Source organism: Mustela nigripes, chromosome 10 (assembly GCF_022355385.1).
Source record: "Mustela nigripes isolate SB6536 chromosome 10, MUSNIG.SB6536, whole genome shotgun sequence".
NCBI classification, from domain to species: domain Eukaryota; kingdom Metazoa; phylum Chordata; class Mammalia; order Carnivora; family Mustelidae; genus Mustela; species Mustela nigripes.
The window spans coordinates 52,331,592-52,358,542 of NC_081566.1; the positions used below are offsets into that span (position 1 = coordinate 52,331,592).

General features: G+C 37.1%; 1 protein-coding gene across 1 annotated transcript in view; it reads right to left on the reverse strand.

Moving 5' to 3' along the window:
• USH2A (usherin) overlaps nt 1–26,951 on the reverse strand; it is a 673,955-nt gene that overhangs the window by 311,683 nt on the left and 335,321 nt on the right. The window contains exons 34-35 of the mRNA XM_059413329.1: nt 22,197–22,344; nt 3,286–3,437 (exon numbers count right to left, since the gene is read on the reverse strand). Of these exons, the coding sequence (XP_059269312.1) occupies nt 3,286–3,437; nt 22,197–22,344 (300 nt within the window). The remainder of the gene's footprint in view (nt 1–3,285; nt 3,438–22,196; nt 22,345–26,951) is intronic.

Here is a 26,951-nt window from a genome sequence, read left to right on the forward strand (position 1 = left end):
AAGCAGGCTCCCTGCGGAGCAGAGAGCCCGATGCGGGACTCGATCCCAGGACCCTGAGATCATGACCTGAGCCGAAGGCAGCAGCTTAACCCACTGAGCCACCCAGGCACCCCTCAACTCGGTCTTTTATTAAAAAAAAAAAAAAAATTACCTCCTTGTTTATCTATCTTGCCTTAAAAAGAATGTTAGGGAAAAGGCATTCTGGAAGGCTGGAAACCTCCCCTGACACAGAAAATAAATTGTTTTGAGAATAAATGTGCCATGAAAACATATAAACATTTTAATAAAATTTTCATCTTTAATAAAACTCTTATCATGTACCAGAAATCTTTGCATAAATATTTCACTGAAAATTTTACATCAATCCTGTTTAAAATGGGCATTATTTTCCTTTTGTAAGAGTTGAAAAATCTAAGGCATAGTAGAATAAGTATGTTTGCCAAGGAGGCACGAGGAATAATAGCAGGTTTAAGGTAGATTTCCCATTTAGGATTTTCTTGACAAATGCATATTGCCCTGAAGATTTAGATGTCTTATATAATAAATTTTTTTCTTTGGAAAAAACAAATGTGAAAAGGTGATATGTGTATAGGTGTGTTTACGTGTACAAACATGCATCACCAAGAACCCAAAGCAGCTTTTTAACTATATCCCATGGCAGTGACCTATAGTTTCACATTTCATCCTTAAGAGGCTCCTTAGAGAATTGAATCCAATGAATGTTCCAAGGCCAGACACAGTCATAAAATTCCCAATCTTAGACTCTACCAGTGTTATCTAACATTAGCTAAGTGGAAAAAAACAAACAAAAAGCAGAGTGATTATCCTATGGACATATTCAGTGCATCATATTATAATAACAATGTGAAGGGTTTCTCTCTAATATAACTCACAATAGAATTGGAAGCAAGGATAGCTCTTAAAAAGTTATTTTCTGTTGCATTTTCTGTTAATTTTTCATTATTTCAAACACTTATAAAACTTCAATTACTAGATTAAATTTGGCAATGCATATTAGCATCATAAAATTAGGATCAAAGGCATTATAAATTGTTTTTAACACTGGAATTTCTTTAAAAGCCAAATACGTTGTATAAATTGAGAACTGAACAAACCACAAAAAAAAAAATCTTTTTTTCAGATGGGTACAGAGTAATTCTTACCAAATCACAAAAACAGGTAATAAACCGGTAGGGGTAAAAACAGAACATACTGAGCTAATACTACATTAAAATGGTAAAAATGTGGAAAATATGTATGCATTTTTAATTTTAAAACACTCTATTTTATCAAACTTGTCCTTTTTACTCTTTTATCCACTTTATTATTTCAGCTTGCCAGTTTTGAGGGTGAACCATACCACATTCAGGAACAGATCATATTTGTCACAGAGAAAACAGAGAATAGTATTTCCCTGCATGCATGAAAAAGATGTAAAATAAACAGGCTTCTCTTTTCCAAAAACTAAGAATTATCATTAAAAATGTTGTTAGGCGAACAAAAAAATAGACTCACAAAAAATTTATTTTTCAATTTCTGCCAGCAAAAGATCTAAAAACAGAAATCATGAATTTTTTGTTTCAATGAAATGCTTGTTGTAACACTGCATTAGATAAAGAATACCCTTAAGGGATGTGTGTATCTGAATCTGGACTATCATTCATGACTACGGTAGATATCCTGGGTGATTTAAAATATTCAGATATGTAATCTCTTAAGGGCATACTGTAATTGGTACAAAAATATTTTAGAAATCAATTGAAAACTGTAGGTTTTAACTTCTTGGCAGCACAGAGTTGACTTGTTCTAAATAAAGACATTGTTGTTCAATCCCAGTGATTAGAGATGGATCATTGACTTGGGAAAAGCGTTTGCATACTGAGCACAGGATAAAGAAAAGTACCAAGGGGAGAAAATAACCATGCTTGATGTCAGGACTGAGTCTAGAATGTACAAGGCCATGGCAGAGCAGCTTTTACAATACAATTCTGTTTTCTCCCTTCCCGTCAGGGCACTGTGGCATTTGATTTCTTAAAGTTAACATCGCCTACTATCTTATCTGCACAAGACACAGATCAATAACCATGTCCCCCTTGTTTCAAGTTGCCAGAACATCAAGAGACAGTGTGGGAGCCAATTTAGTAGCCAGAACCATGTGCTGTTTATATTTTTGAAAGAGTCTAGGTTTCAAGCTCATGTGAAGTGTTCTCGTGTTTCTTTGCTTTTTCTTTTGAATGGAGAAGAAGAGCTGGCCTCTTGCCATTCCTGCTTTTAAGAGTAAGTAATCGTCAGAGGGTCTGAGCTATAAAATACTTAATGGCAGTAAAGACTACAGCTCAGCTCCACCAAAAGATGATGTTAGCAGCTTGGAAAGCAACCAACTTCTGAAACGAAATGGAAGGTGTGATCAAAAATAAGGAAGCAAAAATGAAACTGTAGAGCTGTTTTCCAAGGTAATATTTATATAATACACTTTCCAGTGAAGACAGAGTGCATTAAAATGATAGAGCATTAGCAAACATTGCCAGAAAATATCTAAAAGTAATGAGCATTTCCCTTAAAAGAAGCGAAATCTAATTAAGAAAAATGTACAAAAATAAAATCTGATGTTTTGAAGCTAACGAATGTCATGCTGGTCTATGACAATTATACACTATTGAGTTTTAAAAATTATATTAAAAAATAAAGAGCATGATTTGTCAATCTTTTAACTGCTAATGAAATACACACCATAGATTTCTGAAATGTGGATATCAAAAGCACGCAGTTTTAAATACGGTTCTTATGAAACTGTATCACACTGATGATATAAATCTATTTTATTCTATTAGATGAGACAAGTTCAAACTTCTGACTGACTGACATACTTTCTGGGCATCTGTGTTGCCCTACTGTGGCAATCATGGACTTTCAATTGTTTTCACTTTTTAATCATAAATTACTTAGTTGTTGAGCCATTATTAGAAAGAAAAACATCCACTTGAAATAAATATGTAACTAAACTAAACAAAATCGAATGTCCTTCTGCTAACCCAGCCAACTTACCTTGAAAAATTTCAGTGAAATACAGATTCTGTCCTTCACTAGACCTATGCACAGTCTTGAAATTTATGTTGAATATAAACTCTTCCTAAGTCTTAAATAAAATTTTATAAAAAGAAAATCTCCCATCCTGCTTGAAAGCCTAGCTGTGCACAGAGTGAGTCACCACCATTTACTTCTTCCTTGATATTCACTGTCATCTGACATCAGATACATTCCCAGAATGTAAATGTGGATACTCACCAGTGGGCCCAGAGCACAACCTTTGGCCGTGCATGCTTGGACTCGGAAGGAATGTAAGCTCCAAGGAGCAAATCCATAAGCATGACAGCTGAGTTCTGAGGAATTGTGAATTAATATACCATCCAGATACAGTCCATAGCTTGTGATAACACCTGGGAAGATAATAATGGACCTTTAGCATGACTACCAGACAATAGCAAAGAATGTCTTAAGAAAGCAAGCACTTCTTGATATGATTTCTAATTTCATGGAATTACTGAATCACAGTATCTGATACTTTCCCCAGTCTAAACCCTGTCTCTTTCCAAAGGATAAAACAGGCATTAAACCCCTAAATATCAAACTGTTAAGCTAATTAGTACAGAGACAGAAATAGAACCCAAGAGCCCCAGTATGAGACTCTTCATATTACATGCATTAGCATGTGAAGAGCTATCATTTGTGTTCCAGATAAAACATGAATAAATTAAGTACACTTATAATTTGTATTGCATTCTAAAGTGATATCCTTAGTAGATGTGCTCTAGAAGTCAAATGTCCTTATTTGTTAGGGCATTATACATTACTCAGGATGTATCAGGCACTGTTCTAAGCACCTGTTGTGTGTGAACTCCTTTTTAACCCTCTCCTAGCAGTACCACCAGAACAGAGGCAATATCATTATGATCATTACATAGATGAAGAAATTCAGGCAAGACAGATTAGGTAACTTGCTCCAAATCACATAGCTGGCCTGTGCCGGAGTCAGAATTTGAACCTAGGAGGTCTGACTCTAGAACCCATGTTCTCAACCACAATATTACATAACCTAACCATAAACACCTTAATACAAATTGCACAAAGAGTAGTCATGAGACACTCATGAATGGGTTAGAGAAACTGTGATTTACTGGTTTTAATGATCAACTAAAATTTATTTCAGAAGGAAGTTTATGTGTCTTTTCATGAAATCAACTAGTAGAGATACGTGAAATTAAATAGTTGTTGTATATGGTCATTTGGATTATGTAGTCAAAATATTTTTATTAAAAGGAAGTTAAAGATCTGTGTTCCCTGGAATTATGGAATCCCCAAATTGATCAAGCATTGAGAAATAAAACTTTGCTTACATACTAAATTAGAACTTCTTTCAAAGTGAAATTAAGTTCACAGTGGCTGTTTAATTGCCTCTCTGTAGGATCCCCAAGGCAATCTTGACTCTTCCTTACCTGTTTATTTCTAGACTTAACACCATGCCTAAAACATAGTAGGTACTACATGTATATTGATTGAGTGGATAAATTAATGAACACACAGCAGAATAAAGATATCAGCATCCAATCTAGAGGGAAAATGTAAGGCTATAGAAAAAAGAGATAACTCTCTACCTGAAGTATGAAAAGAGACTTGGTAAAAAGATGATATTCAAGAATAGCTCAGAGATAGATTTGGAGAAGGAACGAGTCTTGAAAGAGGCTCTAGCACAGTCAAGGTTGTCAAGGAATTCAGCTGGCTTCCAAGAGGCCTGTCTCAGCCTAGGAACTCCAAATTTGGTCTCATTAATGTCTTAAAGGAAGATCAAACCTTCACCCATCATTGCATTAGGGATAGCATTCTTGGTGGGACCAAGGACATCAGGAGCTTTTTCCCGAGTGTCCCTTTCTCCTGGGAGGAAATCGCTCCCTTCCAGAATCTCACAATGTTTGGCATCACCATCACCTGCAAATTTATAGAATGCTGCCCCCATTTTCAGGATATCCTTTACAAGACTGCTTTGGATTTAAAAATCAGTTCATAGCAAAACAAGTAGGGAGTGAGTTACTGTCATAAAAGTTACTCATCTAATAATATACTTCATCAACCCATAGCCTAAGAGATTGCTGGAACAGCCTCCTAAAGCCCGCATTACAGCTGAGGCTGGGTGATGACGCCTGAGGGTTCGTACATGATTTGAGCCAGGGTTTTCTACAGTGAAAAATGTGGAAATGAGGATCAAGAGAAGGTAGGCAGAGTGCTTCCTCTTACTATTACACTTAATAACCTACATAAAATATGTTTGCATTCTCCAGCCACAAAGAGGAATACTTAGCTATGGGCTGCACGCAGGTTACCGCTAAATTAGAAACAGAATATTACCCGGCAATTTGGGATCCTCATGCCACTAAATCAACAGGCAAAAAAGAAAAAAAAAGTTACTGTGTGGAAGGAGAAATTGGCTTCCTGGGGCTGACACTAAACGCACACACCCTTCAGTCATGAAGGTTTGGGTTACCTTTCTAGGTCAAGATTCTAAAACAGATGAGCTGCTGGCTGAGGGCAAAGGGAAGAGGTTATAAATGTCAACTGTGGCCTTAAACTAGTTACGGAAATGAGAATTGTAGGTGTTACTTCATGTTTTATTATGTTCATATTACATAAAGATTTGTATAGAATAACTAATTTTCTCCTCTCCTTTTCCCTGCTGATTTGTATGAAGAAAGTTAACGGGTATTAATTTTATCTTAGTTTTTATGTTGCAGGATTTCTAGGTCGGTCGTGTCTAAACTCAAGGGGCCATGAACCCAGGTGGACTACAATGACAGAGGGTGAGAGCTTCTTCCTTGTATAAAGCAGAGTAGGGTGTTAGGCGGAAGCATGCAGTGATTATTGCTGGTCATGGAAAGTAGTGGAAGCCAGAGGAGCATGCCCGGGTGCTGAATCATCTGGTCATTCATCCGGTTCATCTGCCCACAGCCCCACATCCGCAGGTCTACAGTCTGCGCTGGGCTTGACAATCCATCCCCTGTATTTGCAGCCCTCTGACTTGCCGGCTTCCTCTTGGATTTCTCCAGTAGGAGGCACTGCAAGCTGGGCAGAAACAGGAAGACAGAAAATGTCCAACTTGTAGCTCTAAGCGCTGAGGCTTTTGCTGACTGTTGAGAAGTCAGCAGAGGGACAAAGCAGCTGTGGCCTCAAGCAGTGTCAGCAGCAGAAATGCCTCTTCTGCATTTCCAGCTTCTTCAGTAGTGGACTCTAGGTGGCCCTTTAGCTTGGGCTGGGGCAGTACCTCCTGATGGTTCAAGCACCAAATCAGCAAATCCAGCAACTAACAACAGCTGAGGCCGACTCAGAAGCCAAGGACCAGGGAAGTTAGCAGCGCTCTGACAATCACCATTTTTGTTTCTACAGCCCTTCCAACACATTTGTAATCAACTCCTTATATTAAACACAGTCTGTCTTACAATCCTAGCACATTTTCTGTTTCACTAGTTAGATCTTGGTCAGTACATCCTTTAGGATTAAAGCTGTTTATATTTGAACGAGCTAATACTTTTTATTTATTAATTTTTTGAGCTAGTGCTTTTTAAACAAAGCTACTACTTGGACTTATTTTCCTTGAAGAGGATAACGTTGTATAGTTTATCTTTTAAGAGCAGGTCTATTTCCCTCATTTCCAAATTTTGGGGTAACAGTATTTTACTGTCATGTAGCCCTTTGACTACACCAAAAAGGTACAACTGTCACCTTTCTCCTTTATTCTAGTATGACCATCTCTGATAATTCTGATAATATTTACAGAAAGTATTTGGTTTAATGCCATTTAATAATCAACACACAAAAGCACAGATGAATTAAAACTAAGAAATGAAAGATATATAATGTAAAACTAAATAGTCACAAGAAATTTAAGAGAAGAAAAAATGGATAAAATCACAGTAATAATCATTATAAGAAATTATGATGTGCCAGGCCCTCAGCTAAGCAATCTTTTAATACTCACCAAAAAAAAAAAAAAAATCTTATGTGCAAATAACGTGTTGGAGAGGCTCTTAAAGAAATTGTAAGACCCTCAAAATGCTATCTACTTGACCTGCTTTTCAACAATGACATAGAAAGTACCCAAATCAATATTTCCGTTTTCTTACATAATTGGGGAACAGAGAATTTCTTTTATGCTAGGATTATGTGCATAATATCTCATTTATCTGACATATTGGGAAATGACACATTTCATAGAAGTTAATTTTCTTTATAACTAAATCTCATTCCTTAAGTACAAACTTTTAAGAATTTTAACCAATTTTAGAGGAAATCTTTCCAGCAAGGACTCCACAGTACTCACCTGTCTTCCCACACAGACTATAATGAATATAATTGAATCATCTCGTGATGACTCAAACCATGCATTATGGACACCAAAGAGTATATTCTCTAATTCAGTAGACCCTCAGGGACCATGAGATCTAGGATACTTACCCAGCTTTTACCCTTCACATCCTCAGTGGCTACACTTAACCCATTCTTATGTCTGCTTTTTGAGTTCTCCTTTCTCCCTCAGTGACAGTCTCTCAACGGTTTCTTCTTTGTTTTGTCTACCTGACTTAAGCAAGTCAACCCTTAGCAAGCAATGCTAAGAAACTAGATAACCGTGACATCCAGAACTAGGTATAAAGAAATAACACAGTTGCTAAGAGAAGGGCTTTGAGCAAGGTGAGTGCATGGCAAATGGGCTGAGAATAAAACTAAATGAGATTTGTGACAGTTTATTCAACTGCTCAGAAACTTTTTAGTATGGAGGATGCATCTGAATGAAAAGGTGGGTGAAACTCAAGTCCAGCTTTCACACGAGTGAGCACGCACACACGCGCTCATGCACGCGTACCTACAGAGTAACCCAGCGTTCGGTAAGTAACCACAATTTGACAGCACTTGTGGGAAGAACTAAAAGGTCAATTATAGATCTAAACTGTAGAATCCAAGTGTACACTGGGTAAGTGTCATCTAGCCTTTAAGTCATATTGGACTCTCTCCTCTCCTCTGCCTCCCCCACCATACCAAGTCCATCATCGAGTCACATAGACTGTACATTCCCAACTGATCGTCACCCATCACCATACTCATGGCCACCTAGTCCATTCTGCCATCATCTCCTATCCGAGAATAATAGCCACCCTCATGTTTTGATGCATTATTCATGTTTCCATACAATTCATTCTTTATACTACAGACAGAGGGCCATTTTTCAAAATGCATATCCAAAAATGCCACATGCAGTCAGTGATCAGTCAGACCTTTGCTGAGTACTAGCAAGATGAGAGTTCCCCATCCCAGGATTGGGAAGCTGGGGTCAACGTGAGTACGTTGTGAAGCTGGAACAGACTCATGATGTTGATCTCTCTGGGTCTTCTGCCTTTAGCTCCAGGTCTCAATAGCTAGTCACCAGGTCTCAAGGTCAGGCCAAAGTGGGATGCCATCATGGTTTAGAGCTGGTGCCTACATCTGCCACAAAAAGGAGCCTGAGACAAGTGCAAGTATTTCCTTTGATCTGGTTTGGGCAAGGCCATTAGTGATATAATCCATGTTAAGGACATATGGTCAAACTGCCTGGCAAATTGGTGGACAATAAGAGATACCATTTGAAAATAACAATGCATTTCTTACCAAGATAGGTAGGCAGATGTCATAACTTCTCACTAACAGACTTTTTAATGTAAATTAATTAGTATTATATAAAATATTGTATAATTCAGTTCCAATAACATACATTTAGCAATTAAGTCTCAAATACATATTAAGACAACAATTTTAATTGATCTCAGATTTCTAAAGTATATAACAAAAACTAATGAATTTCCAGTGCACATTTTAAGTGAAGCTTAAGGAGGCACTTTCCTTCTTTAAGTAGGAGTACAAGACATATATGAATAGGTTTGAAAAAAAGTTAAATGTAAAGTTCTAAAAATGCTGTGTGTTTTTGACATTTTAAACACTTTATTATTAAAAAATGTACTGAACACTCATGTTGAGTCAGACAATAGGCAATATGCTTGATATGAATTATTTCCATTAACATTAACAACATCAAGAAATAAGAAGTGTTAATTTGCCTTGTTACTGAGTTAGGGGAACGGACTCTTAGGCTAAGCTGTTTTCTAGGGTCAAGTAAATATCAACTCCGGCTTGGAGCCTGGCAATCTCATCTCCCTACCCCCACCGCTCCTCTTCTTCATCTCCAGCCTAACTTTCTCTGCTAAAGTAGGAATTCCGCTCAAATAAGCACTGACAAACCCATTCTGGCCCTACAAGCAATTAAGTTGAGCATAACGGAAACTTAGTGTGTATCTACTGGAAGTCAATTCCTGAAAGCTACTATGCTTGGTACTTTGGGGAATAGAAACAATAAGAAATAATATCTGCCTTTATGGAAGTAAAAAGGGGCTAAACACAGGTCTAATTAAACAATTGAAGAGCTAAATAAAAGTGATAAGCACCACAAAATTTTATGCTCAACAAATGGTATAGACATACAAGAGCTTCTAGCAAGGGGCAATCACTCTGCCTTAAGTAAGTCCTGAAAGCTTTTTAGAGCAGCTGGGGTTTCTGTACAAAGCAGCTGGGTCTTCCATAAAAGGCAAAATGTGAAAAGGCCATGTCTCAGGAAGATGTTCCTTGTGGGGAAATGACATTTACCAATGCCTGGAAGCAAGAAAATGCAAGGTATAATAAAGACATCCAGAATAGATCCATATTCTGTTGTTATTGTTGTAACTGGTGAAAGCCTAATAGAAAATGAGCCTTCAAACAGATGTTCAGACCTTGAATGCCACACCAAGGGTTGGGGATTTTATGATGCACAGGAGAACTATGGATATTTTTTGTGTATTGACCAGGGGTTAAAATAAACATGATATTTAGAAGAATTAATCTAGAGTCACAGTTGCAATAGACTGGAGTAGGGAAGACCACAGGTGTAGGGAAAAGGGCAGCTGAAAATATCAAAAGAAAAAAAAAATGTTGAAAGCCTCCTTTTCCTGAATATACAGTAATGAGTTATGATTGAGAGAGGGATGTGGGAATGCCATATTGCAGTGGTAGTATGGAATTCTAAAAGAGAAATAGCTTTAACAGTTTTATATATTTTCTTTAATAAAATAAATTTATAATGCTAGAGCTGAGGTTAGGGTTAGAGTACAGCATTGTGTCATAGGTCACTATGCAGGCAAGAGAAGGGTCTATCCACCTTAGAGAGGGTTTGTGAGGGCAGGTGCGAATGATTTCCAAAAGCCCACTACCAAAGAACTTACCTTTCGTCTACTGGTTTCAAAGGGGACTGTTTTTCAACTGGGGGATTAAAAAAAAGTCACACCCCTGTTTTGCATCTTGACTGTATCAGTGTCAAAATCATAGTTGTGATCATGTACTATAGTTTTAAAAGTATCCTGGGGGAGCTGGAAAGGGTCAACGAGATCTCTCTTCATGATTTCTTACAACTGCATGTGAATTTGTAACTATCTCAACATGTAACATTTCATTAAAATGCAAAACAAATACTGTTCCATAGGAAAGCACGCAAAGTAAGAGGAGGCAAACGCTTGAAAGTCAAAGGACCTTTATGCTGAAAAATTAACAGTATTCATGTTTTAGATCAGATGCCATCAATCCTCAGGAAAAACTCTTGAAGGCAAAAAAAAAATTTCAGTTTCCCTTTACAGAGGAGAAAAACAAGTTGGAGAAAGACTGAATAACACAGTCAGTGCCAGACAGAAAGTGTCGGAGCTACGGGTTGGTGTAACATGCAGAAACATTCAGGTTCAACAGTGCACAGACCATTACACTCTCTAACTTCCACGCACCTATTTCTTCTATATTTTTAAAATTACGTGATAAAACATAACATAGAAAAATACATAAAATATGTTATATCTCAAAGACAAATGAAAAAGTGGAAAGCCATGTAGCCATCACCAAGGTTAAAAAATAAAATATTGCTAGCACCCCACAAATCTTCAGCACCCCATGAACCTTCTATATGTCTTCCCTCATTCCAGCTCTTTCTCTTCCTCACAGACAGCTGTGTTAACTTCTAAAGAATGATTTGTTGCTTTTCTATTTAGGAATGCATTCATAAACAATATAATTAAGCTTGGTGAATTTTTAAATGTTTTGCTAATAGAATCATATAATATATAGTTTGAGGGGGAGGCACCTGGGTGGCTCAGTCGGATGGGCTTCCAACTCTTGATCTCAGCTGGGGTCTTGATCTTGGGCTCATGGGTTTCGGCCCTGCATTATGCTCCATGCTGGGTGTGAAGCCTACTTGAAAAAAAGATATTTTTGCTTCTTTTCTTGTTCACCATAATAAGCATGAATCCTGTCTGTCTGGTTGAGGGTGATCACACTTCACTCATTTCCATTGCTGTATCGTATTCCTGCACAATACAATTCATTCATTTAGTCTACTGTTGACATTTGAATTGTTTTCTTGTTCTGTCTCTTACGTCACTGTATCTGTTATCATTTTTGTACTCGTGTCCTGAGGCAGATGTGAAGTTTACTAGCACATAGGTCCTGGAGTGAAACTGTTGGAATATATTTAATTTTGCTAGACAACACCCAACCGTTTTTCAAAGTGCACCAATTCCCACAATGAGTCCTCATTGTTCCATATCCTCAAAAAGACCTTGTATAACTCATAGTTTTAAACTGTGCCAGTATTATATGTGGTAAAATGGTACCTTTTTTGGTATTATTTTTTATTTCCAGCTTATGAAAGAGGTTGAGCCCATGTCCTTATGTTCATTAGCTATTTGCTTTTTGTTCTTTTGTGAAATGCTTTTTCAGATATTTCCCCAGTTTATTATTATTCTTCTAACAACATCTAGAATATGTTATCATTGACAAAGTGTGTTGGAAAATAATAAATGAAGTAAAGAGTTTGGGTTTCATTTCTTCTAAGTTTAAGTTCATATACTTCAAAACATTTTATCAAACTATAGATGACAGTTGATCTTATATTAGTTTCAAGTATACAATGTAATGATATGACAGTTCTATACATTACCCAATGCTCACCATGGTAAGTGTAGCTACCATCTGTCACTATACAATGCTATTACAATTATTATTGGCTATATTCCCTCCCCAGTTTATTACTGATTCCTAAGAATACTTTAAGTATTCCAAATACTAGCCTTCTGAAAGTTACGTGTGTTATAAATGTTATATCCCACTCTCTTACTTATCTCTTTAGGCACTTTGTTTACAGCACATTTTGGTGAAAGAAGAGTTTGTAGTTTTATTCTCCCTTTTACCATTTTGAATTTACCTATTTGCCCCAAAGTCTTCTTTATATGATATTAAAATAGCTACCCCAACTTTCTTTTCTTCTCTTATCCTTTCTTTCCACAGTTTGGGTTGCTTTTGTTTGAGAAGAAAGGGGTTGGCAGCTAGTTCAGGGGTCTTTTTGTCAGTCTTCAGGACTCCTGAGGAACTACATGTTGGCTGTATCCTCACAGCCAACACTAACTCAAGATAAATGAGAATCCATCTGAGGACTGTGTACCTGAGCAAGCCCCTGACATCACTGTTGACATTGTTTATGAGTAAATGGTTAGCTGGTATTGATGAGAGCTACATCAAAGAATGGACACTAGTCAGGTACCAGGTAGACTTGGGGGGGATGGAAGAGCTGTGATTTCATCCAATGTCATTTGATTAAGCTTTTAGAAAAAAGGAGGGAGAGCCCACAGCCTTTCTCTCATGACCACACACTTTTACAACTTAGGAAGCTCACATTTTCCAAACTTTTTTTTTCCCTTATCAATAAAATGGGGGTCATATTCCTTGCCCTGGTGGCCTGACATAGTTAATGTGAAAATCAAATGAGTGAGCATATATGCAAGTACCTTAGAAATCAAGTGTGATGCATATAAGAGGAATGAACTTAGAGCTGTGCCTTCCTTCACATGTAAATTAAAGCCTTATTTGCTGTGAAAATATTGCCTTAGACCATCTCTTCCTATGCTCACCTGTGTCATGTACTGCATATCTCTTGTAAAACATAAATTGCCCATCTCTTGGAAGCATGTTGTAGACAGGTCTGTATTCCCTACTTGTATGCTCTGTCATCACCCAGCAGTTTCCTATGTGTGTGCTAACTATTTAAGATTGCTCTCTACCCCAATGAAGTCCAGAGAGCACAGTGTGGAAAAACAGAACAGGTACTTCCCAAGTGCTGTCAAATACTTTTTGAAAAAAGAAATCTGCTGGATTAAGTGGATTTGGTTTTCAGTAGTTATCTGATTCCTCAGTAAACACTTATGGAATACCTACTCTGTGCCAGACATTGTGTTTCAAGCTGGAAATACCCAGAACAGTCCTGGTTCCTGCATTCATAAAACTTCCAATCTAAGTGAGAAGGAAGACTAAGTGGATTATGTATTAAAAGAGAACCAGATGGAAAAGAAGGAAAAATGGTAGTGGCTGAGAAGGCAGATGCTAACCTCATCTAGGTGGGTTAGGAAATTAAATTTTTCTGAGAAAATCGTGTTTAAGATGAACTTGGCCCTTGGACCTACTTCATCAAAAGGAAAAATGTCAAAAATCATTATCTGATTAATTACAATAAGTACTTCATAATAATTAATAGAAAGATTTCAGTGAGGTATCAATGAGTTGATTATTATTTAAAAAATTAAATATCACAGACATATTAGATAAAGAGTCTTCATCTAGAACTTCTGAACACCATTCTCCTTATTTGCTTTTAAAATGTCTAGGGTGTCAAAGTTCAACTAGATGGAATTTTTGTTTACTTATTTACTTTTGCTATTTCCAGAATACATTTTACATCTCTCAGTAGACCCAGCCCCCGAATTCTGTGTGTTATGTGTGGATTATACGAGATTTAAAAATCAGTTAAGGACTCAGCAGAAACTTGATAGCAACTCAAACTCATTTACAAAGCTATGGGCAGAGTTAAGGGAAAGACCGGGTGGTAATAATACATTCCCAGCAGGTCCTAGTTAGGACTCCTAGGAGACCATGCTAACGTAAGTTCAGTAGGATCCTGTAAACATCCTCAAATTTGCAAGGGAATGGCTGAGAACAGATTTGGGAACCTGACAAAGAGCTGGAGTTACAGCAAAGGGCCATTGGATGGGTGCTGCAGCTTTTGGAGGAGGGATATGGCTCTACCCTGGAGCCCAGAGCCGGGGTCGAAAGGGAACAAAGGCTTTAAATTCTGCGACTTCTTTCTCTTCTTTCTCTTCCCACCCTCTGATCTGCCACTGCTCAGAGACAAACCAAAAGGAAGCCAGAGAGAGACAGAGAGCAAGCTCATCGACACTCTGAGTAAAGGTCAGCCTTGTAGGGTACAGGGCTGAATGAAAGAGCAAAGAGTGGATCCAGAAAGTCTGAAAAATATATACATCTAACATAAAAAAATTATAGTAACACTTTATGTTGCACTGTTTCATCTTTTCTGTGCTTTTCTTTTGCTTACTCTCTGGTGCTAGTAATTGGTAAGCTAGCTAGAACAAAATGAAACAATAGAATGCTGTGTGGTAAAAAGGGATCAGGTTATTTAATCTAGTTCTACAATTTCAGTTCCACAGTGGATAATCCACAAAATGGATACTTAATTCCCATTGGCTCGCCAGGGTAAGCAGTTTCAAGTTTATCACCTTTCTCTTTCCATAATGGTAGAATTTTTAAGGTGTTTAATTTTCACAGGGAAGCTGAAACATAATTGTCCATAAAGCACATCCACTGGGATATATATCTTTGTGCCTCTTCATCATGTTCTGTCAAATTGTGTTTCCTAAGGTGCTCAGTAGGTTGTCATCTATAACCAAGGAAATTCAATACAAGTACAATATGATGTAAATTTAATACAAGGTATCTCTATGTACACTGAAGAATTCTGTTTACTGTAAGAATTAAACAACAGTGCTTTAGTGTGTCATGAAAATAACATGTATAGTGAATATAGATACTCCAAACATATTTGTTGTTGTTTTTTTTTTTTTTTCCAGTACAGCATGGCAATATGAATATCAATGGCAAGTTTTCCCCCAAGGTCCAGATGATGATTGAATGTGGCAGTTATCTCCCTGTGTGAATACTTGATCCTTCAATTAAAAAGGAAAAGAGAGAACAGCTTTCACATTGTGGAATAATGCCTTATTACTGTGAGGCTTTCCTAAAAATGGAATCAACGGAACCTAAAAAAGATTATGCTTGGGAAATTCTACCTGACAAACTGATTGGAGGTGTTTCATAAAAGTTACACAAGGTTTGCTCAAAACTGTCAAGCAGTTTTCCTAAGTGATTCACTGAATTCTATAATCCATTTCTCCTATTAAAACTGAGCATTTCCAGGAAAGAAAATAGAATCGCCTTTTGGGTATTTAAAAATAAAGTTAGTTCAAAATAAAAAGTTTGAAAATAGTTATTCCTTCAAAACCACAGAAAAATCAGAACAGAAATCATAAGAATTTTGAATATTGTCAGTGAGATTGACGCATCAAACAAGTCAAAGCATCTAAAATTTTTTTTTACGTGCCTAGATGAAATACTGAATTATGAGCTTTTCTACAAAATGTAGAGGCAGAAGAGTACAGTGAATAAAATCATGAATTTTTTTGTCATTGACACCTTGCTTTGTATTAAATTCCTACTTAACTAGTTGTCTCGAGCAATTAATACTTATAAATCTGAGTTTCCCCAGCTGAATGTTAGAGAAGCCATACCCATTTCTTTTCTTTTTTTTTTTTTTTTTTAGATTTTATTTATTTATTTCACAGACAGAGCACAAGTAGACAGAGAGGCAGGTAGAGAGAGAGGGAGAAGCAGGCTCCCCGCTGAGCAGAGAGCCCCATGCGGGGCTTGATCTCAGGACCCTGAGATCATGACCTGCACTGAAGGCAGAGGCTTAACCCACTGAGCCACCCAGGTGCTCCAGCCATACCCATTTCATGGCTGGTTGTGAGGACTGCAGTGCTTGCTACCTAGCTCTAAGCTGTAGCTATTATTACCATTAGCATTGGTAGGAAATCAAATACTTTTTTCTTCATCTGGGTGAATTGCTTAATATTCACACACACAACTTCAGGTACATAAACGATAAAATTCTATTTCTTTCTCATCATTTCTTAATGTGAAGGACGACATATAAAGTATATAAAAGGTCTGTAGTTATTTTTTTACCATGCATTTCTGAAACATATATATGCTTAAAAACTAAACTTCATGGGGTTGCCTAGGGGGCTCAGTTGGTTGTGTCCAACTCTTGGTTTGGGCTCAGGTTGTGATCTCAGGGTCATGATATTTCAAGTCCCATGTCTAACTTGACACTCAGTGTTAAATTCCTTTCTCTTTCTCCCCTCCTCCCCATGCTTGCTCTCTCTCATTCTGTCTTAAATAAAGAGATAAAATATTTTAAAAACCTGAGCTAAATGTTCTTCAGTAATGTTCCATTGTCTTCATGGTATTATGTATAAGTATGCCAAAATAATCAACTTCTTAAATTCTTTCTGTTCTTACTGACCTAGTTGTCACTATCTTGGTACATATTCAGGTCCAAATTCTCAAAAAGCTAGTCCAGTACGAAAGGCTGAATTAGGAAAATATTTTCACAGGTTCCTTGAGTACTCTTTCTTTTCTCAAGAAGTACGTGGGACACTGTCCCATGGGTGCCCAGCTCCCCTTCTCCTGTGCGTATCTTGAAGTTACCTCCTCTCGATGGCAAGGACAGTCTACCCTTTCGCACAGAGGCACGCAGACCCCATTTCACGCGCTGTTTCTCTTTAGAATCTTGAAAAATCACTCAGCTGAGAAAATCTTAGGCCAAACAACCAGGTCTTTGAGCCTTCAGCAGGTCAAGAGGGAGAGGCCTTTCTGCTACCTTTGAAATCATTCTTCTACATTATGTAATTATAAAACGTGCTGTAAATGTGTGTTTCTGTGTATTGTATGACTGCATATGAATATACTTCTCACATCCACACAATTACTATGTTATTATTGTCCCTGTCCTCAGCAAACATTAATTCCTTCAACAGTGATTTAATACTCCTCTACCCATGACTGGAACCCCTGCCAATTGCTGGCACTAGAACCGTGAACAAGGTCACGGAGGACAAGACGCATGCCTGCCCTTATGTGGGTCACAATCTAACAGGGAAACTGTTCTAGCAAATTTGCTCAAGTAAAGAGAGTGGATAGTTACAAGCAATTGCAAATATTACTAAAGGATAAGAATTTCACATTCTCTATTACCACTTACTATTTAAAAAAACATATTCTGATTACTTTCAAATGTTACTACATGTTATGCTAGGTAATGAGAAATGTTTGGTCTAGTCAGATATTGATGCTGATTTTCAGCAAAGGAAACTTCAAGTGTGAGGAAAAAGCATATTTACAGATTCTAGGCTTCTGAAAGCGAATATGGCTCAGGAGAATTTGGAAGCTCTCGAAAACATCATTCTAATTACGCCATTGTAATCTTCACAACACAGGTCACAAACTTAATAGACAGTAATCCCCTGTGCCCCTTTCACTGATGGCTGATGGCATGACAAAGGCAGGGTCCAGGGGCTGCACAATCAAGGGTTCTTATCTTCCTAAAAGTCACTCTTATTCAGGTTTTAAAACCCTGCCTGAAATTCCAGCCTGCAGAGAACGCCTTTGCCAGAGGGAACATGGATGCCCTGATTAGAGAAACCAGCTAGAAGCAAGGGGCTAGAATTCAGTAGGACGTCTTTGAAGGAGAGCAGAGCCCTAGGTGTGAATCAAGTGATCAAGACCAGGTACTTAAAGACTACTTGGTAAAAGAAGACAATTAATAGCATGTAGCATTATTTATAACAGTAAAATAATGGAAGCATAAATATCCACTGATAAAACATGGGTCACATAAGCTGTGGTTTTATTCAGTGAGATTCCACTGCCTTTTAAAACACTGAAGCTGGGCTCTCTCTGCTTAACTGCCCTGGCAAGATGTCCCCACCATGTTGTGAAGTGAGAAAAACACATTGCACAGGACAGATAGAATGATCTTAATTTGGTTTAACAAATGTATATTTAATGTATATATCTTTATGTGATTATTAATTGAAACTTTTATTTTAAACTAACAGCCTTTAACCTTTCTTCTTCTGATTTAAGAGTTTGCTGCATTTTATTGTGTCCTCTCTACCTCATATTTTTTTTAAAATGTGATAAAAAATACATAACCTAAAATTTACCATCTTAACTATTTTTCTACATATAATATAGATTGTTGACTAAATGCACATTGTTGTATAACAGATCTCTAGAACAGATCTCTTCATGTTGCAAAACTGAAACTAGATTCATTGAACTGCAACTCTCTCTTCCCCCTCCCAACTCCCTGCCCGATTCTACTTTCTGTTTTTATGTGTTTGATGAGACTTTAGATACCGCATATATGTGGAATCATGCAGTGTTTGTCTTTTTGTGACCGGTTTCTCTAAGTTAGCATAATGTCCTGGAGGTTTATCCCTGTTGTGGCATGTGATGATTTCTTTTTTTAAGGTCAGGCTAATATTCTATTGTATATACATATACACACCACATTTTGTTTATCCATTCATCCATGTATGGACATTTGGGTCTCTTCCATCGCTTGGCTAATGTGAATGATGCTACCGTGACTGTGGGTGTGCAAGTACCTCTTCAAGATCCTGCTTTCAATTCTTTAGGATAAATACCCAGAAGTGGGATTGTTACATCACACAGTAATGCTATCTTTAATTTTTTGAGGCATTTTCCATACTATTTCCCATAATGGGTGCCCCATTTTACATTCCTACCAACAGTGCCCAAGGGTTCTAATTTCTCGACATCCTTGCTAACATTTGTTATTTTCTGTGCATTTATTGTTTCTTTTGGTAGTGCTAATCAGCAAAGTTTTAATTGAGTATCTATTATGTGGGTCAGGCACTATTCTTAGAACTGCTGGTACAGCACAGAACGAAAGATTCCAGAACAGGAAGAATTCTCAGAGCACAGGAAGCATGTCCTGAAGCAAAGAGCAAGCTTCCCAGCACAAGATGCGAAGTGAGAGCAGGTTGGGAGACAAAGAAGAAAATGGCAATCAGAAGGGCAAGAGGCCATTCTCTTAGTCACTGGTTCAGGATTATTACATTACTCTGATGAGTAGAAAGTGACCGTTTAAATCAGAGTCATTTACAAAAAGCAGAGAGCCTGTTTCCTGAGCTATGCTGGCTAAAGATGACCACTTGCTTGTTAGGCAAGAACTAGACATTATATCCTAGTATGTGCAAAACCATGCAGGAAGCATCTGTTACAAAACAAGATAGTCTAAATGCTTATGTGTCTCTGGACCTGCCACATCTAATGGAGACCCAGAGGGAGGACACTCCCAAAGCCCATAGGGCTCCCTAGGGAGCTGCTTCTCTGTAATTTGGCACCTTCCTCGCATCCCGACCTTGTGATTCCGTTGTGTTCCCCTATGGAACTCTAATATCTTTAAGATCAGAGATTAGGCAAATTCATCTTGGTATCATCAGAATGATGGCACCTAGTAGGTCATCAAAAAATACACTTTGAATGAATAAATTCAGATTTTTGCAGGGTCTGCGGAAGTTCTCGAAGTTATCTGGGTGAAAAATATCAGTGGCCTTCCTTAGAGAAGTGCAGTTGAACGTTGCGTGGTAAGACAAGTCAGGAGTGAGCCAGGGTTGGAGTCAAGATTGCCGCCCAGGCTTCTGGCTGGTGTGACTGGGTTGTGCTAATAGTGAGAGGAGTCACACAGGAGAAAGGGCAGATAGAGGGGCAGAGGACATGCGGAAAAATCAACTTGAATATGTTGAATATAAAGGGTAATAACAATCCAGGTGGAGGTCTCCAGATCTTGGGGTCCTGGGATTAAGCCCTGTGTTGGGCTCCCTGCTCAGTGGGGTTGGGCTCCCTGCTCAGTGGGCAGTCTGCTTCTCCCTCTCCCCCTGCTCTTCTCTGGCTTGAGCTCTCATCTCTCTCTGAAACAAATAAATAAATAAAATCTTTTTCTTCTTTTTCTTTTTTTTTTTTTTTAAAGAGACCCATGTTTAGTTCTGACGAATGACTTAGATTTCCACAGTGAAGATGGAAAAAAAAACAGGGGTTGTCAATGCCAATTTTACAATCAAGAGAACCGGGGCACATGGAATTTAGTCCATCTCCCAAAGTAACACACTACTACACAGCAGAGGTAATATTTGTCTCTAGGCCTATTTGACTCCACACACACACATCTTACAACACTACAGTAAGCCTTAAGTATTCTAGAAAAGAACACATGTTAGGTGTGTTACAGTAAGCCATAAGTATTTTAGAAAGGAATGTGTTACAACCCTACAGTAAGCCATAAGAATTCTAGAAAGGAACGTGACTCTATAAATGCAGGTTGAGTCATACGTTGGGAGTGACCTGAATACTAGGCTAAAGAATTTGGATTTTTCTGTTAGGTTTTTAGGGTGAAGTATGAGGCTTTAAAAACAAATAGAGGAACAAGTTGTTTTCCAACAATCAGATTTTCCCTTTTCAGACAACAGAAAATAAAAATCAAACACTGGAAAATTTAGGGCAAGTGAAGAGAAAAGTAGGTGGCATGATAGTTGCTGTTTTCTTTTTAAATGAACACTATTATTTTTTAAATGTCCCACACTGCCCCACAATAAAAATTTTGAAAATTCTGATGTGACTAAACACAAGACTTTAGAATATAATAAAAGTGTTTCAAGAAATCTGCAAAACTTCAAATTCTTTTTGGTTCAATGAATATATTTTAAAATTGCTTATAAATGCACAAAACATAGTATGCAAATATTCTTTTAAATATAGAAAGTATTTCTGTAGGTCTACCTAGGATTCTGAGTACAGTTGTGGTTTCAGGTGCCATGACCAACTGGTATGAAGAAAAATGTTCTACGATGCAAATCACGTAATGGCATTTAATACCAATCCAACAGGAATAAATCACTAACATTTGCATTGCCATCGATGGGCCAGATACATTTGTGGAGCATGAAGTACGACAAGTTTTTTTACTGTCTCGTATCAAATAGAGATCCATTTATTTTTTTTAGTAGGAAATCTGTAACAGTACAGGAATCACTTCTATAGTAGAGATAATCACTCACTATAATTATTTGAGCTCTCTCCATCACCTCAAATACATCTAATGCATTTGCCAAAAGTTTAATTAAATGAGATAACTGAAATAATTAATATCATAGTAAACATAAGACAAACTAATAAAATTACAATTTTTTTCTTCCATTCTTTTTGGCTATGCTAAAGAAGGCCATCTCAATTTTCAGTAACAAGCTACTTAAAACAATTTCTAGGAGATTAAAAATCTCGATGTTTGTCTTAAAGGGAACAAAATTTGATGGTACATAAGTGTCCACCAGTCTGGAATAAGGACAGTATGTTGTTTGAAACTTAAAAATATTTCTACTTAATGAATAAAGTAATTTCTACCTCCAAGTTTTTATAAATTCTTTATAATAAAATTTTATTTAAGCTAACTATAACTGGCTAACTTAATTCTCTAAGCTATGCAAAGATGTGTATTTCATTTAGAAATATACGCAATCAACTTGAAGTTAAACAACAAGTAGAAATACACATATATTTAATATATGCACTGTTTAAAAACTGCATGCTGACAAATTTACATATAATATATTAAAATACAGAGTTTCAAGTGGTCTCTTCTAAGATAAACTTACTCAATCAAAAGCATTTTGAAATACAAGATGTGCATGGACTTTCCATCTCTCTGCCTCTCCGAGAACGAACTAAGAACTATCAAAAATAGAAACTCCCTGAAAATATAATGTCACTGTCACAATAGCACCTTGGGAATCCTCATCTGTTCTCTGCACCTCTCCTGGACCGTATTGAACAATAAGATGCAGTACACAAGAACTATCAAAAGGGAGCACTTTTGAGCCACCAAAATTGTGTGTTAGCCTAAAAACTACAATCTCCTAACTACAGACAATGATACTATCTCAGGTATTTTATGTGCTAAAATGATCATTAAAAATTAAGCACCACATATAAGCTGCCATTTAGAATATTAATTTACCTTTGCTAATCATCTTTTTAACTTGAGGCTAAAAGAGTTCACTTACCATTTGGATATTCAGGCTCCGTCCAGGAGATGTGAAAGGAGTGGGGTGAGTAGGAGTGCGCTTTGGGGGCCGGCACTCCTTCGGGTATCTGTTCCTCAGTTAGAGCCTCGCTGGCCTCGCTCACGGTGCACCCACCCCCTGTGCAAGCCTGGGGAGAAACCAAAACCACATTTCACTCTGGGTCCCAAAAGTTTTAGTGAGCCTTGGAAACAGAGGATTCCTAACAAGAGTTCCAGAGTCTTTGAAATACAGTTTGTTGCTCCACACCGCCTTCCCCCCACCGCCCCCGGCCCTGCCACCCCACCAAATAAATCTGTGTAATGCTGAGGCCTGACATTTAATTAGTTCACTTTTTAGGACACAAGACAGCCATCTCCAATAATTAGAAAATAATCCAAAATGTATGCGTGTATGAATTATATGTGCATCCTACGTTAGAGCCTAGAGAGAGGGCATCTATTGTCTGGGTGAATCGCCTTGATGAAATCAGCCTCTCACAAAGTTTCCTAGAAGGAATTAAGTGTGTGCATGCACAGACACACCCACGTGTGTGTGCACTACGGGAGGGAAGTACTAGAGACTGAAACTACTTCAGGATAAAAACAAGTGATTTGGAGTAAACGAAAACCTCGACAGCAAATATGATCACTTTCATTGCAACAGTGTAACTAATATGCTTAAAGCACTGCATAATTTGAAATTGAATAAAATAGCATTTCTCATGTATCAGCAACAAAGCAGTTGTTGAGTGACTGTTTAATGGCTTAACGGGTCAAATCACTTACTTATGTGCCAGAGGAAATGGGTTCATTACAGGGCCAACTTAAAGTGATCACAGAATCTTCCCATTCCCTAATAAGGTATTACTAATGCCGTAAATGAAAACATGGATGTTAAAGATACCAAGGGGTGGTCTCCCTGGGGGCGCTCATTTGATTAAGCATCTGACTCTTGATTTCAGCTAAAGTCATGATCTCAGGGTCAAGGCATTGAGCTCCGAGCTCTAGGCCAAGCTCTGGACTCAACATGGAGTCTGCTTGTCCCTTTCCCTCTGCTCCTCCTCCTGATCACGGGCACATGCACTCTCTTTCCCCCTTCCCCTGCTCTCAAATACATAAAATATTAAAAAAAAAAAAAATCTTAAAAAATACCTGGAAACTTCTGTGTGCACTCTCATAATTAACTACAAGTAATTCCAAAATAAATGTTTTAAGTGTATTAGGAAAATATCTTTGCTTTGTTTATTGGATAAACATTTCTCCAGGAAGCAGAGACAGACACACATGGTTTTTCCAGACCATATTTGCTAGCAAATATTAGTAATCATATCTTTATACAACACAGATATTTGAAAACTACACTTAACCTTTTTCAGTATCTCTTTAGGTTCCAGTTGTAATGCACACAAATTTTAAAAATATTTCAAAAAGCACTAGAATTTACTGAAAACAGATTAAGAAAATGAAGCAAAATCATAGGACAATGTAAAAAGCAGATAGGCATTCAGTTCATTTTCAGGGAAGGTAGATCTTGCTAGCATAAAAAATTAAAACACCTTTTTATTTCTTTGGGCCTGTCTCCTGCTTTTCAGCTTGATATTAAGGGAATAACCTTTTGATAATTAACACAGTTGAAATTCTTTTCCCTATAAATAAGAGAGAGTTGACTTATTATTAAAGATATTTTTCTTATTGCAGTATACCATTTAACAAATTGTTGCAAATTCTTTATTCTAAGTATTCAAAGTATAAATATTAAATGGTCAGTTGACATGGAGTTCAATCTCATGTTCCCTTGTAAGAATACAGCAGTAGCCTATACAGGATAATTTCTCATCAGCGTAAGCAAGTTTCTGGTGGGTTAAACTGTGGCTTGGGCATGAAATTGCATTAAGATTGGGACCTAATTAACCTCTGTGGATTCCCTCTAATTCTCAGCTGCAGCATGTGCATATATATGGAAGAGATAAACTATCCCCTTCCTGAGAACAGAATCTTTGCAAATAAAGAGGAATCAATTGAACTTGTGACCAAACCATGACTCAAAGCTCTAGGACATGTCATTGTTAGCCCAAGAAATAACTACTAGAACATTAAAATTAAAAAAAAAAAAAAGACATTTCAAACATACTAAAAGTCCGCTAGAAAACATGGCAGGAAAAGAGCCCAAGTGGGACAGCTGAATTATCAAAGGGAAGTGATAGAAAGAGCATTCTTTTCAGTCCTCAGAGAGACAGAAATCTATCCACTTTCAGTTCCTAGATTTTTTTTCCTTAGGAGGGGAAAAATGTTGGAACATCTTACTGTTAAATCCACAACACACTAAGATTTAATTCATATAGTCTACTTGTTACTATTATTTTTCTTACTTATGTCCCTAGCTTACTTGTCCCTAGCTAACTCTTCCCAAAGAAATATTATAAGACATGTAATTATATATATTTGAAAATAAAATGTTAATTGAAATTTACTTTGAGTTGAGAATTTTGGGATGCCATTTGGGATAAATAAAGACATCCTCTGGTTTGGAAGAATTGATCTTTGGGTTATGGGCTATGTCATCTAAATCCATGAACGCATAATTTGACAAAGGTGACTTCTAAGAACCCAAGGAGTTTACAAGAGAATTTTCTTGCAAATAAAACAGAATTTATAGAGAGGCTGTTGAAATAAGAGAATTACCTGCAAAATATTTTATTTTGTTTTTGTTTTTTTCCACATTCTTTTTGCATGAATTTAGAGGTGCTAAGTGAGCAGTTCCTTAAATAAGGGGGAAAAATGCTCTTAAAGTTGCTTCCGATTGGTCAAAGCTAACTGGTATCATCTAGATGACATTAGACCAATAGGTATCTTGTTTGACCCACCAGCACTGGAGGCCACTGCATGCAATACAACTGAATGCTGATTAAAATTCTGATTTAGAAAAACGAAGCAAAATAGTGGGATTGATTAAAGACGCCTTTATGAAATGGCAAGCTTTATGAAAGCCTCTGAGCCTTTACAACGAGGCATTTCAACCCATCTCCTATAGCTTTCCTCAGTTATAGCCATTTTTGTTAAATGACAAAGTCATACTACCACCCTGAAATGTCCACTAACTTCTAATCAAATAGGGGATTGAATTTTGGTATAAAGAAATGAGTAATCAATCAATATGTATCAATTATTTTGAAATGATGTCTGTTAGGAACATCCAAAGCTCCCATCCTCTTTTCAATGGTTGGTTTTCAGAGTAGGCTCCGAGGATATTAAGAATGCAGCAAACCCTAAAGCATGAAGAGAAGGAATAAGGCCATGGTATCTATAACTGATCTTTTGAAAAATTAAGCTCATCAGTTCTAAGAATCTTTCCAGGAAAGATATATATATATGTTTATTTATTTATTTATTTATTGTAAAGATTTTATTTATTTATTTGACAGATGGAGATCACAAGTAGGCAGAGAGGCAAGCAGAAAGAGAGAGAGGGGGTGGGGAAGCAGGCTCCCTGTTGAGCTGAGAGCCCTATGCAGGACTGGATCCCAGGACCCTGAGATCATGACCTGAGCAGAAGGCAGAAGCTTAACTCCTGAGTCACCCAGGCACCCCCAGAAAAGATATTTAACACTTAACATTCATCAGGAGGCAAATGTCTAGCGACTATATGAAAATTATTAAGCCCAACGTATCTTGTTATAGTCTGTATTACTAGCTTCTTTATTTAATTGCTGACTCATTATCTTTATTCAGAGCTACCATACTCCACAATACCATTTGTGGAGTGTATGGACACATTTTGCTGTTTCTTCCAGTAGAAAAAGCATATGCTTGGATCCACACAGTCCCCGACTCTGACAACCTACAGCAAATCATTTAGTTCATATCAAAAGTTTCAGATTCTTTATGAAATACATATACTTAGTGTTCATTTACTCATTCATCCATTCATTCAAGAATTGTTTGCTGAGTTTCTAGTTCCTACCAGGCACTGTGCTTGACTCAAAAGATAGAATTTTGAAAGAGACTGTCTCTACCTTTCAGGAGTGTATAGCCAAGTCAACAGGAAAAATTAATGAAGCTACTTGAAGTAACATACTGTCTCTGAGTCTAGAGTAAATCACAGTGGCTTGAATCCTCATGTATTTTCTTCTATTCTTAAGGGCTTGGCCATCTATATGTTTTATTTTCTAGAACTTTCAATACACTAAGACTATCTATAAAGGCAACTGCACTTGGCTGAGAACCTAATCTCCATCTACTAATCTAATGACCTTGAAAGCTAGTTATTATGTCGAGACTGTGAAATATATAATAATCCTTCAATTAACCAAGATGAACCTAAAATGTTCTGGTTCACTTAATTTACCGGTTATAGAATTAGATAAAAAAAAAAAAAAAAAAAAACTTTTTAGTTGACTACTTCCTGAAATATATTAGTGTATTTCCTCTACTACTAAATACAGTGAAATCAAAAATAATATGAGCAAATTTATTTCCCTAACAAGAGTTAGGGCAAAGACTTCCACATCTATATGACGTCCTGCATCAACATTACTCTGGGGCTGACAGATCTCATTTGACTCCATAGAATATTGCTTGAGATCACAAAATGATTTAGTGTAATGTAATTTTAGGGCTCAAAGAGACATTAAAAATCATCTAGTTCAAAGCCCTGATTTTAGGCTTAAAGAACATAAAAATCAGTGCAATTAAGTGAATTTGCCTTTGGTTACACAGTTGATAGCAAAATCTGAGTTGAAACACGAGAGAGTAGCCT